The sequence below is a fragment of the Tupaia chinensis genome, unplaced genomic scaffold (genome assembly GCF_000334495.1).
Source record: "Tupaia chinensis unplaced genomic scaffold, TupChi_1.0 Scaffold000628_1, whole genome shotgun sequence".
Taxonomy (NCBI): domain Eukaryota; kingdom Metazoa; phylum Chordata; class Mammalia; order Scandentia; family Tupaiidae; genus Tupaia; species Tupaia belangeri.
In genome coordinates this window covers 1,578,070-1,593,218 of record NW_006160148.1, presented here as the reverse complement: position 1 = coordinate 1,593,218, position 15,149 = coordinate 1,578,070, and the positions used below count along the sequence as shown (strand labels likewise).

The window sequence follows — 15,149 nt, the reverse complement described above, 5'->3', positions numbered from 1 at the left end:
GTGCGCTCGCCAGACAGACAGAGAGAGACATAGAGACAGAAAGCGAGAAATCACTTTGACAGAAAGACAGAAATCCTGTGGGAGTCCATCGACGTAACCATTATGCCATCTGCTGCTCCTTTTTTACTTATTTATTTTTAAGATAGCTCCTCCAGAACGTTGGTGTGGCTTAGTCCGTGAAGGTTGCCCTCAGAGGCTGAAAGCTGGGCCGCCCCGGCTCAGCTCCACGTTCAGCAGACAGAGCTCCTGGTCTGAGCTCAGCAGCTGCCCTTCCCGCCATGGGACTCCTCTCTGCTACATACAGACACTAAGTGCGTCCTAGGGCTGCTCCGGGGCGTGTAGGATCACACGGTCATGCAGAGCCTGGCTGGGGACCCACCGGGTGGGCGCCATTCACGCGGCGATGACTTCTGCTTCCTGTTTCTGCTTTCAGACGGCACTGGGACAGAGCCATCGGTGCCGGCTGGCAGCAGGCTGCACTTTAGCCTCTATTTCGCCAGTTACTACTGCTTTTAATAAAAAACTTTTCTGTGGGGCCAGCAGATGGCATGGCAGTTAAGGCGTTATATTCCCACAGGGCCGCTCTTGGTTCAAGTCTCAGACCTGGTGGCTTGAAAAATCACACTGGGCGCGAGTATATGTGTGTCCAAAAACCTGAGAGGAGAATGAACGAGAAGGGACTGTGGCGTGGCCCTCCCACCTGGGAGGTGACTTCTCACTTCCCCCCTCTCTGTCTCTGTCCAGTGCACACTCTATGTGGCCAAAACCTAAGGAAAAAGAAATAACAACCTTCCGTCGTATAATCTACATCTAGAAGCGTACAGCTGTCCAGAGGCGATGCTCGATGGGTTTTCATTTTTTTTTTTGGAGAGATTTCACTGTAGGGTGCGTGCGCTCGCCAGGCAGAGAGAGACATAGAGACAGAAAGCGAGAAATCACCCCCAGAGGGGATGGTCACACCACAATCCCTTCTCCTCCATTCTCCTCTCGGGATCTTAGGCACGCACGCACACGCGCCTGGTGTGAGTTTTAAGCCACCGGATCCGGGACGCGAACCGTGGCTGACTGAGGGAGTACTGGTCACTGCTCAGGGGTGCGGACTGTCTGCCAGTCATCCAAGACCGCCTGCCGAGGAGTCGCCAGGGGGGCTCTGGGGTGGCTTCTCCCTGTTGTGAAAGCTTGTCTGGGGCTTTATCTTCGGCCCTTACGCTGAGCCAGTTTGCTATGGCCTTAGGGAAGGGTCATCCTAGGTCCACTCATTAATTCATTTTAGGTTTTAACCATAGAGTGTATGCCTTTGCAGGAGAGAGAGACAGAGAGAGGGAAAGTAAGAAACCACCTCCCAGGGAGGATGATCACCCGCAATCCCTCTTCCCTCATTCTCCTCTTGGGATTTTGACACTCGAGCACACGTGCCTGGGGTGATTTTCAAGCTGCCAGGGCTGGGACTCGAACCACCATGGTCGGCCTGTGAGAGTCCAGCGCCTTAACCACCACATCAACTGCTGGCCCTGGGCCCTCTATATTTTTTTTTTTTTTTTTTTTTAAGAATTAGTGTATTGCATTTAATTTTTTTTTTTTCAGTTTTGATCAGAGAAAGAGAGAGAGAGAACAAGAGAGAGAAAGTGACAAAGCAATCCACCAGGTCCAAGACTTGTACTGCAGTTGGCCCTGTGGGAGTCCAGCTCCTTAACCACTTCACCACCTGCCAGCCCCAGGCCCTCTTTATTAACCCTAGCTTGCCCACCTGTTTAAATGAGTGCTCCACACTTATTATTAAAGCTATTGTTTGAACTTGTGAGTGCACGTCTGTCGGAGGAGTGGAAATGTCGGATCATATGTTACTCTTGCGATCGGATTTAGTGATTTCTGCCAGTCTCCTTGGTAGTTTGCCCTGTCTAATCGCCAGGAGTACAGGTGAGCGCCACTCACCTCGTGTATTTTCTGTTGTTGTTGTTTTAGGTTTTAGTCATAGGGTGTGTTTGCTTGCCAAAAAGGAGAGACAGGGACATATAGAGCGAGGGCAAGTGAGAAATCACCCCCACAGGGGGATGGCCACGCCATAATCCCTCTCCTTCCTTCTCCTCTTAGAATTCTGGGCATGTACACACATGCACCCGGCACGTTTGTCAAGCTGCCAGGTCTGAGATTCAAACCGTGGTTGACCATGTGGGAGTCCAGCATCTTAACCACCATGCCACCTGCTGGTCCTGCCCCGTATCTTTTCTAACATATGGTTTCTTTCTTTTTAGTTAGTCATTTGGCCTTCAAACTTACTATTTTAATTTTTATCTCCCTGATCACTAATTAAATGGAGCATTTACTATTTTTTTGGAGAGGTTTTTGCTATAGGGCGCGAGGACTCACCAGACAGACAGAGAGAGACAGAGAGACAGAAAGCAAGAAATCACCCCCCAGGGGGGACGGTCACGCCGCAATCCCTTCTCCTCCATTCTCCTCTCGGGATTTTGGGCACGCACACACACGCGCCCGGCGTGAGTTTAAGCCACTGGGTCAAGCACTCAAATCGCAGTCAACTGCATGGGAATCCAGCAACATAGCCATTACGCTAAGTGCTGGTCCCAAATGGAGCATCTCTTATATGCTTTTTGGACATTCGAATGTCTTCTCTAGTGAAATAAATATAGTCTATTTCTGTTACGTCCTTGGTCCTTGGCATGTGTATTCTAAATATCTGTTCTTACTCTATGAGTTACCTTCACTTTCTTAATAGTGTCTTCAGACAGAAGTTCTTCATTCCAATAGGGTCCAATTTGTCATCGTCCCCGGCACTTAGCCTGTATGTCTGTTCAGGAATCTTTGCAAGGTCCTGCCCATGTCCCCCGTGCTTTCTTCTGAGAATCACTTATGGTTAGATCAACATGGGACCAGCAGATGGCGTCATGGTTACATCATTGGACTCCCACGTACTTTACTGCGATTTGAGTCTTGAACCTGGTGGCTTAAAACTTACACCAGGTGCGTGTGAGTGCATGCCCAAAATCCCGAAGAGACTAGAGGAGAAGGAATTGCAGCATGGCCTTCCCCCCCGTGGGGGTGATTTCTATATATCTATCTCTCTTTGTCTCGGGCGAGCATACACACCCTATAGCAAAAATCTCTAAAAACATAAAAAAGATCAACAAATTTGGTGATGTACTCAATGTCTCATTCATTCCACAAACCTTTCCTTGAACTTTTTTTTTGAGAGTTTTTTTTTTTCTGCTATAGGGCGCGTGCGCTCGCCAGACAGACAGAGAGAGAGACAGAAAGCGAGAAATCACCCCCCAGGGGGATTGGCACGCCGCAATCCCTTCTCCTCCATTCTCCTCTCGGATCTTGGGCATGAACGCACACACACCCGGCGTGAGTTTTAAGCCACCGGGTCCGGGACGCAAACCACGGTCAACTACATGGGAGTCCAGCGACATAGCCATTACGCTAACTGCTGGTCCCACCTTTCCCTGAACTTTTTTTTTTTGGTAGAGGTTTTCGCTATAGGGCGTGTGTGCTCGCCAGCCAGCCAGAGAGAGACATAGAGACAGAAAGCGAGAAATCACCCCCCAGGGGGGATGGCCACGCCGCAATCCCTTCTCCTCCGTTCTCTGGTCGGGATCTTAGGCACGCACGCACACGCGCCTGGCGTGAGTTTAAGCCACCGGGTCTGAGACACAAACTGCAGTCGACTACGTGGGAGTCCAGCGACATAGCCATTACGCTAACTGCTGGTCTTTCCCTGAACTTTTGACAACATTTGTGAGGTGCTGGGGAGGAAGCAAACTATTCGAGATAAACAAAATGGCCAAGAGAACATGGACACCTGCCCCGCGGGCTGAGCAGCAGTGTGGCCCTTCCCGGCCGAGCTAGGCACTGGCAGTCCCCACGTTGTAACGAGGGCAGACTAAGCAAGGGCACAACGGGAGGCGGGTCCTCCCCCAGGCCACAGGCTCTGGGTTGTGCTTTCCCTGTCTTCAGAATGGGGACCTCAGCTGCCCAGCCTGCCTGGGGAGCCCCTGAGGTAAGAAACGGGAGGGATGGGCCCACAGGTGGCGTGATTCAGGAACTGGACACTCCCACATGGCCAACCATGGTTTCAGTCCTGGGCCTGGAGGCTTGATGTCTCACTTTCCCTCTCTCTCCCTCTTTCTCTCTCTGGATAAATTTTAAAATAATACTAAAAAATAAAATTAAAAAATTAAAAAGAAACAGGGGGGCCGGCAGGTGATGTAGTGGTTAAGGTGCTGGACTCCCACATGACTGACCACGGTTCAAGTCCCCAACATGGCAGCTTGAAAATCTTGTTAGGTATGTGTGTGTGTGTGTGTGTGTGTGTGTGCCCAAAATCCCCAGAGGAGAACGGAGAAGGGACTCTGGTGTGACCATCCCCTGGGGGGCGATTTCTTGTTTTCCCTCCCACTGTCTCCCTAGTGAGTGCAAAATAAAAAATAAAATAAAATAAAATAAAAAGAAAAGAAAAAGAAAGAAAGAAAAAGAAAAGAAAAGCCTTACTTATTGGGACCAACAGTTGGCGTAATGGCTCTGTCGCTGAACTCCCTTGTAGCTGATGGCAGTTAGAGTCCCAGACCCAGTGGCTTAAACTCACACCAGGCATGTGTGCGTGCGTGCCCAAGATCCCGAGAGGAGAATGGGGGAGAAGGGATTGTGGCGTGGCCATCCCCCCGGGGTTGATTTCTCGCTTTCTGTCTCTCTGTCTCTCTCTGTCTTTTAGGCAAGCACACGCGCCCTGTAGCAAAAACTTCTCCAAAAACAAGCAAACAAACAAACAAACAAAAAACTGACTTATTCTGTGCAACTGTCCATGGGGCTGCTGAAGGGGCTGGCAGGCCTGGGCCCAGGGTGAGTCCTGGGGAAATCACACCTAGCACCCCAGGTCCCCTTAATAGCTTACTCTGTCAGTTGGCGCCCTGGAGTTGCCTTGAAGGAGAGAGAAACAGGCAGGATGTCCCTGCAGCAGAGGTGGGCAGGGGAGATGGGTCTGACGGCCAGGCTGTGCCCGCCTTGCCCTGAGAGAAAGACACTTTCATCTTTAACTCCTGATGCGGTAACGGGCCCTCTGGGAGGTCACGTGACCTACCCAGGGCCATGCAGCTGGTAAGTAACAGAGCTGAGACTTGAACTTGGGTTGTCCGACGAGGCCTAGTTCATTACCCATGGGCTGCCATGACTTCTGCAGCCTGATGCCTGTGTGACCACCTCTGCTTTGTCATTTCTAGGATCTTCTACCAGGTGCTCGTAGACACGGGGGCACTCAGCTTGGCCATGGCGATGGGTCTGCTATCTGGTCTCCTGGCAGGTCAGTGTGACCACCTTTCTCCCATTGCCCAGCACGCCTGCCCCATGGCTGCATGTGGACCTGCCCATCCGTTCCCTGCAAACCAACTCACTCCAGCCAATGAGCCAAAGGGCTCAAACCTTGATTTAAAAACTACACAATTGGAAGCCAGATGGCATGAAAGTTAAGGTGCTGGGTCCCACGTGGCTGACCGAGTGGTTCGAGCCCCAGACCCAGTGGCCTGAAAATCATGTTAGGTGCGTGTACGTGTGTGCCCGAAATCCCAAGAGGAAAATAGAGGAGAAGGATTGTGGCGTGGCCATCCAGCCGGGGGGGGATTCTCTCGGCACCCTCACCCCATTTCTCTCTGGCAAGTACATGTGCCCTATAACTAAAGAAGAAAAAATGACACAACTGGGGCCATCCCAAGGTGTGGTGGTGAAGGCAGCTGGGTCACACACAGCTGTCTGTGGGGGCTCAATTTCCAGACCCAGCAGCTTGAGAGACATGCCAGACACATGTGTGTGCCCCGAAGCCTAAGAGGGCAAATGCAGAAGAAAGGATTGTGGTGCGACGGCGCCCCGTGGGGAGCGCTTCCTCTCTCTCTGGTGAGCACTAGTTTTTAAAAAAGAATTATGTTATTTAACTTTATTTATTTATTTTAATTTGACCAGAGAGGGACAGAGAGAGAGAAAGAGAGAGAGAGAAAATGAGAAGGCAAGCCACCAGGTTCAGGACTTGAACTGTGGTCTGCCATGTGGGAGTCCAGTGCCCTTAACCACCATGCCACCTGCCAGCCCTGAGCACAAATTAAAATAGTAGTAATAATAATTGTAATAATAATAATTAACCTGCTATGCAAGTGGCATAGCAGTTACGCTGGACTCCCATATGGTCAATCTCAGTTCGAGTCCCAGACCCGGCAGCTTGAAAATCACACCAGGTGTGGGGACCAGCAGTTAGCGTAATGGCTGTGTCGCTGGACTCTCACGTAGTCGACTACGGTCTGAGTCCCAGACCTGGTGGCTTAAACTCATGCTGGGTGCGTGTGCGTGCGTGCCCAAGATCCCGAGAGGAGAATGGAGGAGAAAGGATTGTGGCGTGGCCATCCCCTCTGGGGAGTGATTTCTCGCTTTCTCTCTGTCTTTCTGGTGAGTGCATGAGCCCTATAGCAAAAACCTCTCCCCCCCAAAAAAAAAAAATCACAGCGGGTGTGCGTGCGTGCATGCCTAAGATCCCGGGAGGAAAATGGAGGAGAATGGCCATCTGCCCTGGGAGGGTGATGTCTCACTTTCCCTCTGACTGTCTCTGTCTCTCTCGCTGGCGAGCACACATGCCCTATAGCAAAAACCTCTAAAATAATGATAATGATAATAATAATAATAATAACTGGGGTCAGCAGATGGCACGATAGTTGAAGTGCTGGACTCCTGCATGGTTGACCATGGTTCAGGTTCTGGACCTGGTGGCTTGCTTTCTCACCTTCCCTTGCACTTTCTCTGTCTCTCTGGTCAAATTAAAAAAAAAATAATGATAATGAATAAAGTTATATAAAATAATTCTTTACAATAATAATAATAAATGAAATAAAATGAATAATTCCTTAAAACACACACACACAGCTACATCTCCAGGGCTCCAACTGGCCCAGTAAGCTATTAGGGGCCTGGGGTGCTAGGTGTGAGAGGTAAACATGAAAGGCCAAGGGCCACTGCCCGGGTCTGGGGAAATTCCCCGACTTGGCAAAGCTGGGGAATGCAGGTCAGCGTTCTAGCAGAGACTGGGTGGGCGAAAGGAAAGACAGGGACCAAAGCCGGTCGCGACAAACAGCCTTCTCCACTCCACGAGGAAAGCCCTGAGCTGGTGTTACCGGGAGTTCACTGGAGCCATTGGACACAGGCAGACCTACAGGGACACCTAACGGCGGTCCTCCCCGGGCCGCTCCTGTGGTCTTCGTGGTCATCTGGGACACCTAACAGTGGTCCTCCCTGGGCCGCTCCTGTGGTCTCCGTGGTCATCTGGGACACCTAACGGTGGTCCTCCCCGGGCCGCTCCTGTGGTCTCCGTGGTCAGCTGGTCGGGTTTTTGTTTGTTTTAGATTTTTGCCATAGAGCACCTGCACTCACCAGCGACAGACAGAAAGAGAGGGAAAGTGAGAGCTCACCCCCGCCAGGAGGATAGCAGCCACCCCACAATCCCTTCCCCATTCTCCTCTGGGGACTTGGGGCATGCACACACACATGCGTACACACACACACACACCCATCAAGTGTGATTTTCAAGCTGCCGGGTCTGGGACTCAAATCACAGTCAGCCATGTGGGAATCCAGCACCTTAACCACCATGCCATCTGCTGGCCCCATGAATCAGCTTTTAAGGGGTCTCTGTGTGACAGGGCCCTCCTGGGGTTGGGGAAGGGTTCAGACGTGTGGCCGTCACCACCGTGCAGAGCAGTCGCTGTCCTTCAGGGGTCCCTGCCCTGGCCAGTCCGTCTATATGTCTGGGACTCACTAGGCTGGTAGGGACGGCAGGGCTGCAGCTCGTCTCCCAGGGTGGAAGGAAAGGGACCCACTGCGAGGCCGGAAACTCGGCCAGTCTTGGCCAGCAAACGCCAAGCTCCGCAGGGTTAACGCTCCATTACGACTTTAAACAGGTCTGCTCCTCAGTCTCAAAGTATGGAAGGCACCGCCTGTGGCCAAATATTTCGATGACCAAGCTTTCTGGGAGGTAAGATGAGCAACCTGACGTGATGGAGCGTGAGTGTGTGAGCTTAGACAGCCGTTCACTCCACGTTTGTGAGAGAAAACTAATGAAAACGAAGCAAAGCGCGTTGGAGTAAAGGCTCCTGCACGCGTGCGTGTCTGGTGCATTGTGTGTGCGCGCGTGTGCATGCATGTGTGTGTGTGGGTGGGTGGAGGTGGTAAAGGTTACCACTTCCTCGATGCCCTAAAGTTGTTGCGGGTCAGAGACGTGTGCACGGCCGTCAGCCCGCCTGGAGTCCCTGACGTGGACACAGGTTAGCATGAAGGTGTCCGAACCCTGCAACGCGAGAGCTGGAAGGGGCCCTGGGGGCCAAGTCCAGCCCCTTATTTGCCAGGTGCTCAAGGCAGGGCCACAAGCTGGCCGAGACCTCACAGCGTGAGTGGGCAGGGCGTCTGGAACACGTCTCGGTAAGTAACGGGCACGAGAGCGCCTGCAGCTTAGGGCTGGGGAGCCCGGGGCTGCTCAGCAGAGGGCCCAGTGCTGCGGAGGCCTCTGTTCCCAGGGTCCCATTGCAGGGATGGTCGTCACGGCTGGGCTGGACATCCTGTCCCGTCACCCCATTCCCTCCTCTTTGACCTACACTCAGAGTTCACGAAGCTCTCCGATGCGTCACCCTGGGTAATCAATCGTCCGATCAATGGAGATCAATATGGCCTAGGGAAGTTGGGGTGGACAGAGGTCAGGCCAGTGGCCGGTGTCATTCCTTCCTGAGGCACAGAGATAAGACAGTGACTAGGCCTCCAGTCCCTGGCCAGCCCTTGGTCCACCAGCATTCTAGATTCTGATCCCTACAGGGATGGAGAAGCAGCCTCACTGGGGCCCGGGCACAGTGCACGGACAGAGGGCCTGCCTCTCTTCCCGTCCCCCTCCCTTCCTCTCCTCTTGCCTCTCCTTCCTCCTCTTCCTTCCAAACAGCTTTGAAGAGCTCACCCTGACATACGATGAGTCACACACGTTGAGCACTCAGGACTTGACACCTTATAGCAGACATGCCATGAGACCGTCACACGCCCAAGACCAGGAGCACAGCCTGGGGAATCAGCAGGTGGTGCGGTGGTTAAGGCGCTGGGCTCCCACATGGCTGACCGCGGCTCGAGTTTTAGACTCGGCAGCTTGAAAATCACACGTGCGAGAGTGCCCAAAGTCTCGGGAGGAGACCAGAGAAGGGACAGTGGCATGGCCATCCCCCAAGGGGCCATTTCTCACTTTCCGACTCTGCCTCCTTCAGTGAGCACATGTGCTCTATGGCAAAAACCTTAAAAAAAAAGGAAGAAACATAACCACCACCTGTGATCATTTCCTGTGCCCCTCTGAAACTGCTCTCTTTGAGAGCCAGCAGGTAGCATAGTGGTTAAGGGGCTAGACTCTCACATGGCCAACCATGGTTCAAGTCCCAGACCTGGAGGCTTGAAATGCACACTGGGATCGTGTGCGAGCATGCCCAAATTCCCGAGAGGAGAATGGAGGAGAAGAGATTGCAGCATGGCCGTACCTCTGGGAGGGGTGTGATTTCTCACTTTCTCTATCTTCCGGTCTCTGGTGAGTGCACATACCCTATAGCAAAAAAAATCTCCTTTAAAAAAAAATGGGGACCAGCAGTTGGCATAATGGCTATGTCGCTGGACTCCCATGTAGTTGACTGTGGTTCAAGTCCCGGACCCAGTGGCTTAAACTCACCCAAGATCCCGAGAGGGGAATGGAGGAGAAGGGATTGAGGCATGGCCACCCCCCCGAGGGGTGATTTCTCGCTTTCTCTCTGTCTCTCTCTCTGTCTTTCTGGCAAGTACACATGCCCTATAGCAAAAACCTCTCCAAAAAACAAAAACAAAAAAGGTGATTAGGGCACTAGACTCCCATATGACCAACTGCAGTTCAAGTCCCAGACCTGGCAGCTTGCTTTCTCACTTTCCCTCTCTCTAATTAAATAATAATAATAATAAAATAAATAAAATTAAATACAGAATTCTTAAAAAAAAAAAAAAAAAAACCTGCTCTCTCCCTTGGGGCCAGCAGGTGGCATGGTGGTTAAGGTGTTGGATTCACGCTAGCCGACAACAGTTTGAGTCCTGGACCCAAGCAGTTTGAAAATCATGTGGGTGCATGCGCATGTACACCCAAAATCCCAGGAGGAGAATGGATTGTGGCGTGGCCATCCCCCCACCCCGGGATGATCTCTCACTTGCCCTCTCACTGTCTCTGGCCAGCACACATGCCCTACGACAGAAATGAAAAGCAAAGCAAAACACACAGCTCTCCCTCCCCCAGTCTGCGCGGCACCAGCGGCCACTGCTGCTGTTTGCAGGACACACTGCCTTTGGTCTGGGCCTTTCCCTCAGCATGGTTCCTGGGGCCACCCATGTCGCGTGTGACCTGCCTCCTCTCAAACCGGCAGCCGGTGTCTCCCAGCTCCCTGCAAGTGTTCTTGCCCCTCAGGGCAATGTAGCGAAAGGACTCTGAAAACGCGGGATCCATTGGGCCGCTTCCCCAGTGCTTACTGAGCAACAAGTACGCGCCCAGCACCACACGGAGCACGACACGACAGGGCACACGTCCGCCTGGACGTCCGCCTGGGCTCCGAGTTACGAGGAATGTCTGCTGAGTACAGGGCAATCCGAGGCACCCCGTCTGCCAGCTGCTGGGGCAGGCGGTGAACGGGGCCACGGTGGCCGGAGCGCAGGGACCCGGGGCCAGTCACATCCCGTATGAAGGGTAGAGCGTGAGCAGCAGTCCTTGTCCACCTCTCTGGGCTGTTTTGAAGATCTAAGGTGACGTGTGTGGGCTCAGTGAAGCAGCCTGCACGTGAAGGCGAGGGTTTATCGTGGGGGCTTAGCCCACCTGGAGGGACCGCGTAGCCGCGCAGTGGCCAGGGCGTGCTTCGGTTCCGATTTCCAGCGAGGTGCGGGTCAGCGCCGCCTGATTTTTATCCTCAGAGTCCTGCAGGACAAGTATCCCGATCTCAACGGTCAGGCGCGGAGGCCCCTGCAGAGATGAGGGACTGCCTACATGGCGGAGCCAGGGGGCAATGCAGAAGTGAGCAAGCACCTGTCGTGGCTCCGTGCCCCGCCCCGCGTGCGCAGTGGACCCCACCCAGCCCGCCTGGTTGTGCGCTGGCAGGGCAGCACTTCCCGCCTCATCTGGAGCAAACCCCGTTAAAGCAGCGAGGGCTCAACCTTGCCAGGCGGACCCACCCAGCAGGGATTACTTACTTACTATTTGTAAGCCATCCAACAAGGCTGGTTTTTTTAAGTTTTGCTATAGGGCATGCGTGCTTGCCAGAGAGAGAAAGAGGAGGGAGAGAGAGAGAAGAGAGGGAAAGCGAGAAGCCCCTTCCCCGACCCCATGGCTCTGCCACAATCCCTTCTCCATTCTCCCCTCGGGATTTGGGGCATGCACACACACGTGCCCGGTGTGTTTCCCAGAAAGCTGCCGATCTGGCACTCAAACCAGTTGGCCATGCGGGATGCAGCCGCCTTAACCCACGCCATCTGGCTGGCCCCCAAGACTCTCTAAACATCGCCGCCTTCACTGCGTTTTGTACAAACGTGCGCTCCTCTGTCCTCTCCTGCACCCAGCAGTGTGCTCCCTGACCTGGGACAGACACCGCGGAGCACTGGGGTGACGAATCCACATCACATGGTCATTCTGGCTCTCAGGGCTGGGTGCACCAACCCTCTAACCCCCGGGGTCTACACAGACCCTCACCCAGACTCTGGTCGACATGGTTCAGTTTGTAACCGTGTTCCATGTCTCCTGCCTTCACCGAGAATAAACTGCTTCCTTTCAATTTCTCATTTCAATCTCTCATGATTCACCGTGGTTGAAGTCTTGGACCCGGTGCTTTAAACTCACACCTGGTGCATGTGTGTGCATGCCCAAAATCCCAGTAGGAGAATGGAGAAGGGATTGTGATGTGGCCATCCCTCCTGGGAAGGTGATTCTCACTTTCTGTCTCTGTCTCTCTGGCCAGCATACATGCCCTAGAGCAAAATATCTCAAAAAAAAAAAAAAATCCACAATGAATCTTTCTCAACAAGGAATTTTTCTGGTGACCACTTTGAACTATCCCCCTGTTGTGAGTGTCACATGCAGGACAGACTAGGAGTTTAACAACTTTGTTAGGGGCTGGGTCTTCCTATGTGCACGGGCCCATTAAATAATAAGCAATCCTGGCGGTAGCTGCTGGAATTTTCGAAGGGGGAGACCCTGGAGTTGGGAGCCCAGAGGAGCAGGAACTCAGAGCAGGGCTGGGCGTGGCTGAGCAGAGGGAGCGAAGCGTATTCCAGGCAGGGGGAGATGATGAGCAGGGACAGAGGACACAGAGCAGCCAGGCTCAGGAGCTTAGGAAGAGGCCGAAGGTGGCCGGAGCCACTGGGTTTCCCCCTCCAGGCAACGGGAAGCTCCTGAAACTCCAAGTGAGGAAACAACGCAAAGTCAGTTTTCGGGCCGGCCGGTGGCATGGAGGTTAAGGCAGCTGGTCTACCATGGCCAACTCTGCGGTTGGCCCAGACCTGGCATCTTGAAAATCACACAGGGCACGTGCGCATCTGTGCCCCAAGTCCTGAGAGGACACTGGAGAAGGGACTGCAGCATGGCATGGCTATCCCGAGGGGCTCTCTCGCTGTCTCTGTCTCACTGGAGAACACATGTGCGCTATAGCAGAAACAACAGAAAAGAAAGGTTTAGCGCTACGTAGGATGACAGGAGAGGCACGCAGGGTGGGTTCTGAGACGGCTGCAACACACCGAAGATCGTCCTCGGGCTTCTCAACAAGCATGTGCAGTTTATTTTAAAAACGATCCCACTGCCAAGAAAGCTAAACACCACTACTGTTCTGGCACGAAAACATAACCAACTGTTGAGCTCCTCTTGCTGTTCTATGCAGTTTAGACAACCTAGCCTTTTCACACTGGTTTCACCTGCTTCTGATTTAAAAGAAATGTTCTAGACACACAGCAAGGGGCCAGTAAATGCTTGTCCAGCCAAAAGGAGGAGAGCCAGTGCTTACATAGGCAGACGGGTGAGCTCTCTGCCCACGGACTGCCCCAGGCACCACGAGGCCCAGCCAAGAGCGTTCTTGCCCAGGAGGGAGATCTGAGTTCTAGTCCCAGGTCACCCACAGGCAGGCTGGTGCCCCAGGACAGATCGTTTGACTTTTCTGGGGTTTACTTTCATTTATCAAATGAAACCAGGGGCCAGCAAGGGACGTGGTGGTTAAAGTGTTGGGTCCCCACATGGCTGACCACGGTTCTAGCCCTGGACCTGGTGGCTGGAAAATCAAGCCATGCGAGGGTGTGCATGCCCGAAATCCAGACAGAAGGATAGATGGGGTTGTGTGTGCAGGGTGATTTCTCACTTTCCCTCTGTGTCTCACACACGCCCTACAGCAAAAACTTAAAAAAAGGAATCAGATCCCATCTTCTAAGAGTATGTGCTCTAGAATCGGACCTGGTTTTACCATGTCTGTGACCGCGCAGATCTTCAATCTCCCCACCTGTGAAATGGAGATAATGAGAGTATACTCCGGGCCAGCGTGGCGAGGTGGTTAAGTGTGCTGGACTCTCACATGGGTTACTGTGGTTCGAGTGCTGGACCTGGCAGCTTGCTTTCTCACTTTCCCTCTCTCTGTCCCTCTCTGATCAAATTAAAATAAAATAAAATAAAATAAAATAAAATAAAATAATTCTTAAAATAAAATAGTAGCTCTGGCTGGGTGCTGTGAGGGTTTAAAGAAAGTAAGGTCTGACTGACGCACTGAAAACACCCCACGTGGTACTGGCTGCTTGATTTCTGGTTTGAGCATTCTGGGATCCGAGGTCACTCAACACAGTGAGTGACAGGCAGTGATGTGGCACTGAGAGCTTAGGGTACATTCAGCTTGCAGAAGACAAGACCCAAAGAATTCAAACTGTGCAAGACAGGATGAGCTACGTCCTATGGTAACAGCCTCCTGTCGTTAGGCATTCCAGCAAAAGCCAGATGGCTCTAGGGGCCCCCGTAACCCACAGTCTAACCAGGCAGTATTCAATGCGGATCGCAAGCTGGCAGGTAATGCTGGCTCGTGTGGAAGAGAAGAGCCCATGTTTAAATCAACTAAAATGTATTTTGTGTTTAATGAAGGATTCATGGTAACCTTACCAAGTAAGGCCTATCCTCTTACAATTCTAATTTTATTAAAAATCCTCTTAAAGTCTTTGTGATGAGACACTTGAGTTAACACAGTCTTCAAGAGACTGGTCAGCAGGTGGCATGGTGGTTAAGGTGCTGGATTCTCACAAGGTTCTGACCAAGGTTCAAGTCCTGGACCTGGGATCTTGAAAATCACACCAGGTGCATGAGTGTGCGTGCTCAAAATCCCAAGAGGAGAATGGCCATCCCCTCTGGGAGTGATTTCTCACCTTCTCATGGTCTCTGTCTCTCTGTCTCTCTTCAGTGAGCTCACATGCCCTGTGGTAGAAACCTTAAAAAATGTTTCAAGAGATCAGGTCCGAATCGTATGTACGCCGATTTTAAGTGTGAGCAAATAAACGTGTCTGCTTTGATTTTACAGTTTCCTCATCTGGCTGTTGGATTTTAAGCAAAGCATCTACGAAAACCGAGAAAATCTAAGAGAACAAGACGCCCTTTCACTGCTGCCCACTTCTGTATGGAACAAGCACTCGTGACAGCCACACCCCGATACACAAGGAAACACGGCCACAGACAGACTTGCTATCAAAAATAAGACTAGACCCTTGTTTAAGAGCTAACTGAGTGACAGCTTTAAATAAATGGTTCCATTCAGGATCTTGCTATCAGCGTTTTCTTGGCTGCGGATACAGCACGGGGTTTTGGTTCCATTTTACTGACAATTCTGTCCCCTCCTCCTGCCTCCCAAAGCGTGCTCCCCAGCTACTTCTCGTCACAGCAGCAGAGCAGAAACGGCACGGGCAGCCGGAGTTGCCTGTCGTCCTGGCAGACCGCCGCTCCGGACCTGGTTTTACCATGTCTGTGACCGCGCAGATCTTCAATCTCCCCACCTGTGAAATGGAGATAATGAGAGTATACTCCGGGCCAGCGTGGCGAGGTGGTTAAGTGTGCTGGACTCTCACATGGG

General features: G+C 52.3%; 1 protein-coding gene across 1 annotated transcript in view; it reads left to right on the top strand.

Moving 5' to 3' along the window:
- The window catches only part of RHCE (Rh blood group CcEe antigens), a 59,623-nt gene extending 44,784 nt beyond the window's left edge, over positions 1 to 14,839 (top strand). The window contains exons 8-10 of the mRNA XM_006159415.2: positions 5,235 to 5,314; positions 7,947 to 8,020; positions 14,604 to 14,839. Coding sequence (XP_006159477.1) covers positions 5,235 to 5,314; positions 7,947 to 8,020; positions 14,604 to 14,630 — 181 coding nt within the window. The 3' untranslated portion in view covers positions 14,631 to 14,839. The remainder of the gene's footprint in view (positions 1 to 5,234; positions 5,315 to 7,946; positions 8,021 to 14,603) is intronic.
- The last annotated feature ends 310 nt before the right edge of the window (positions 14,840 to 15,149 follow it).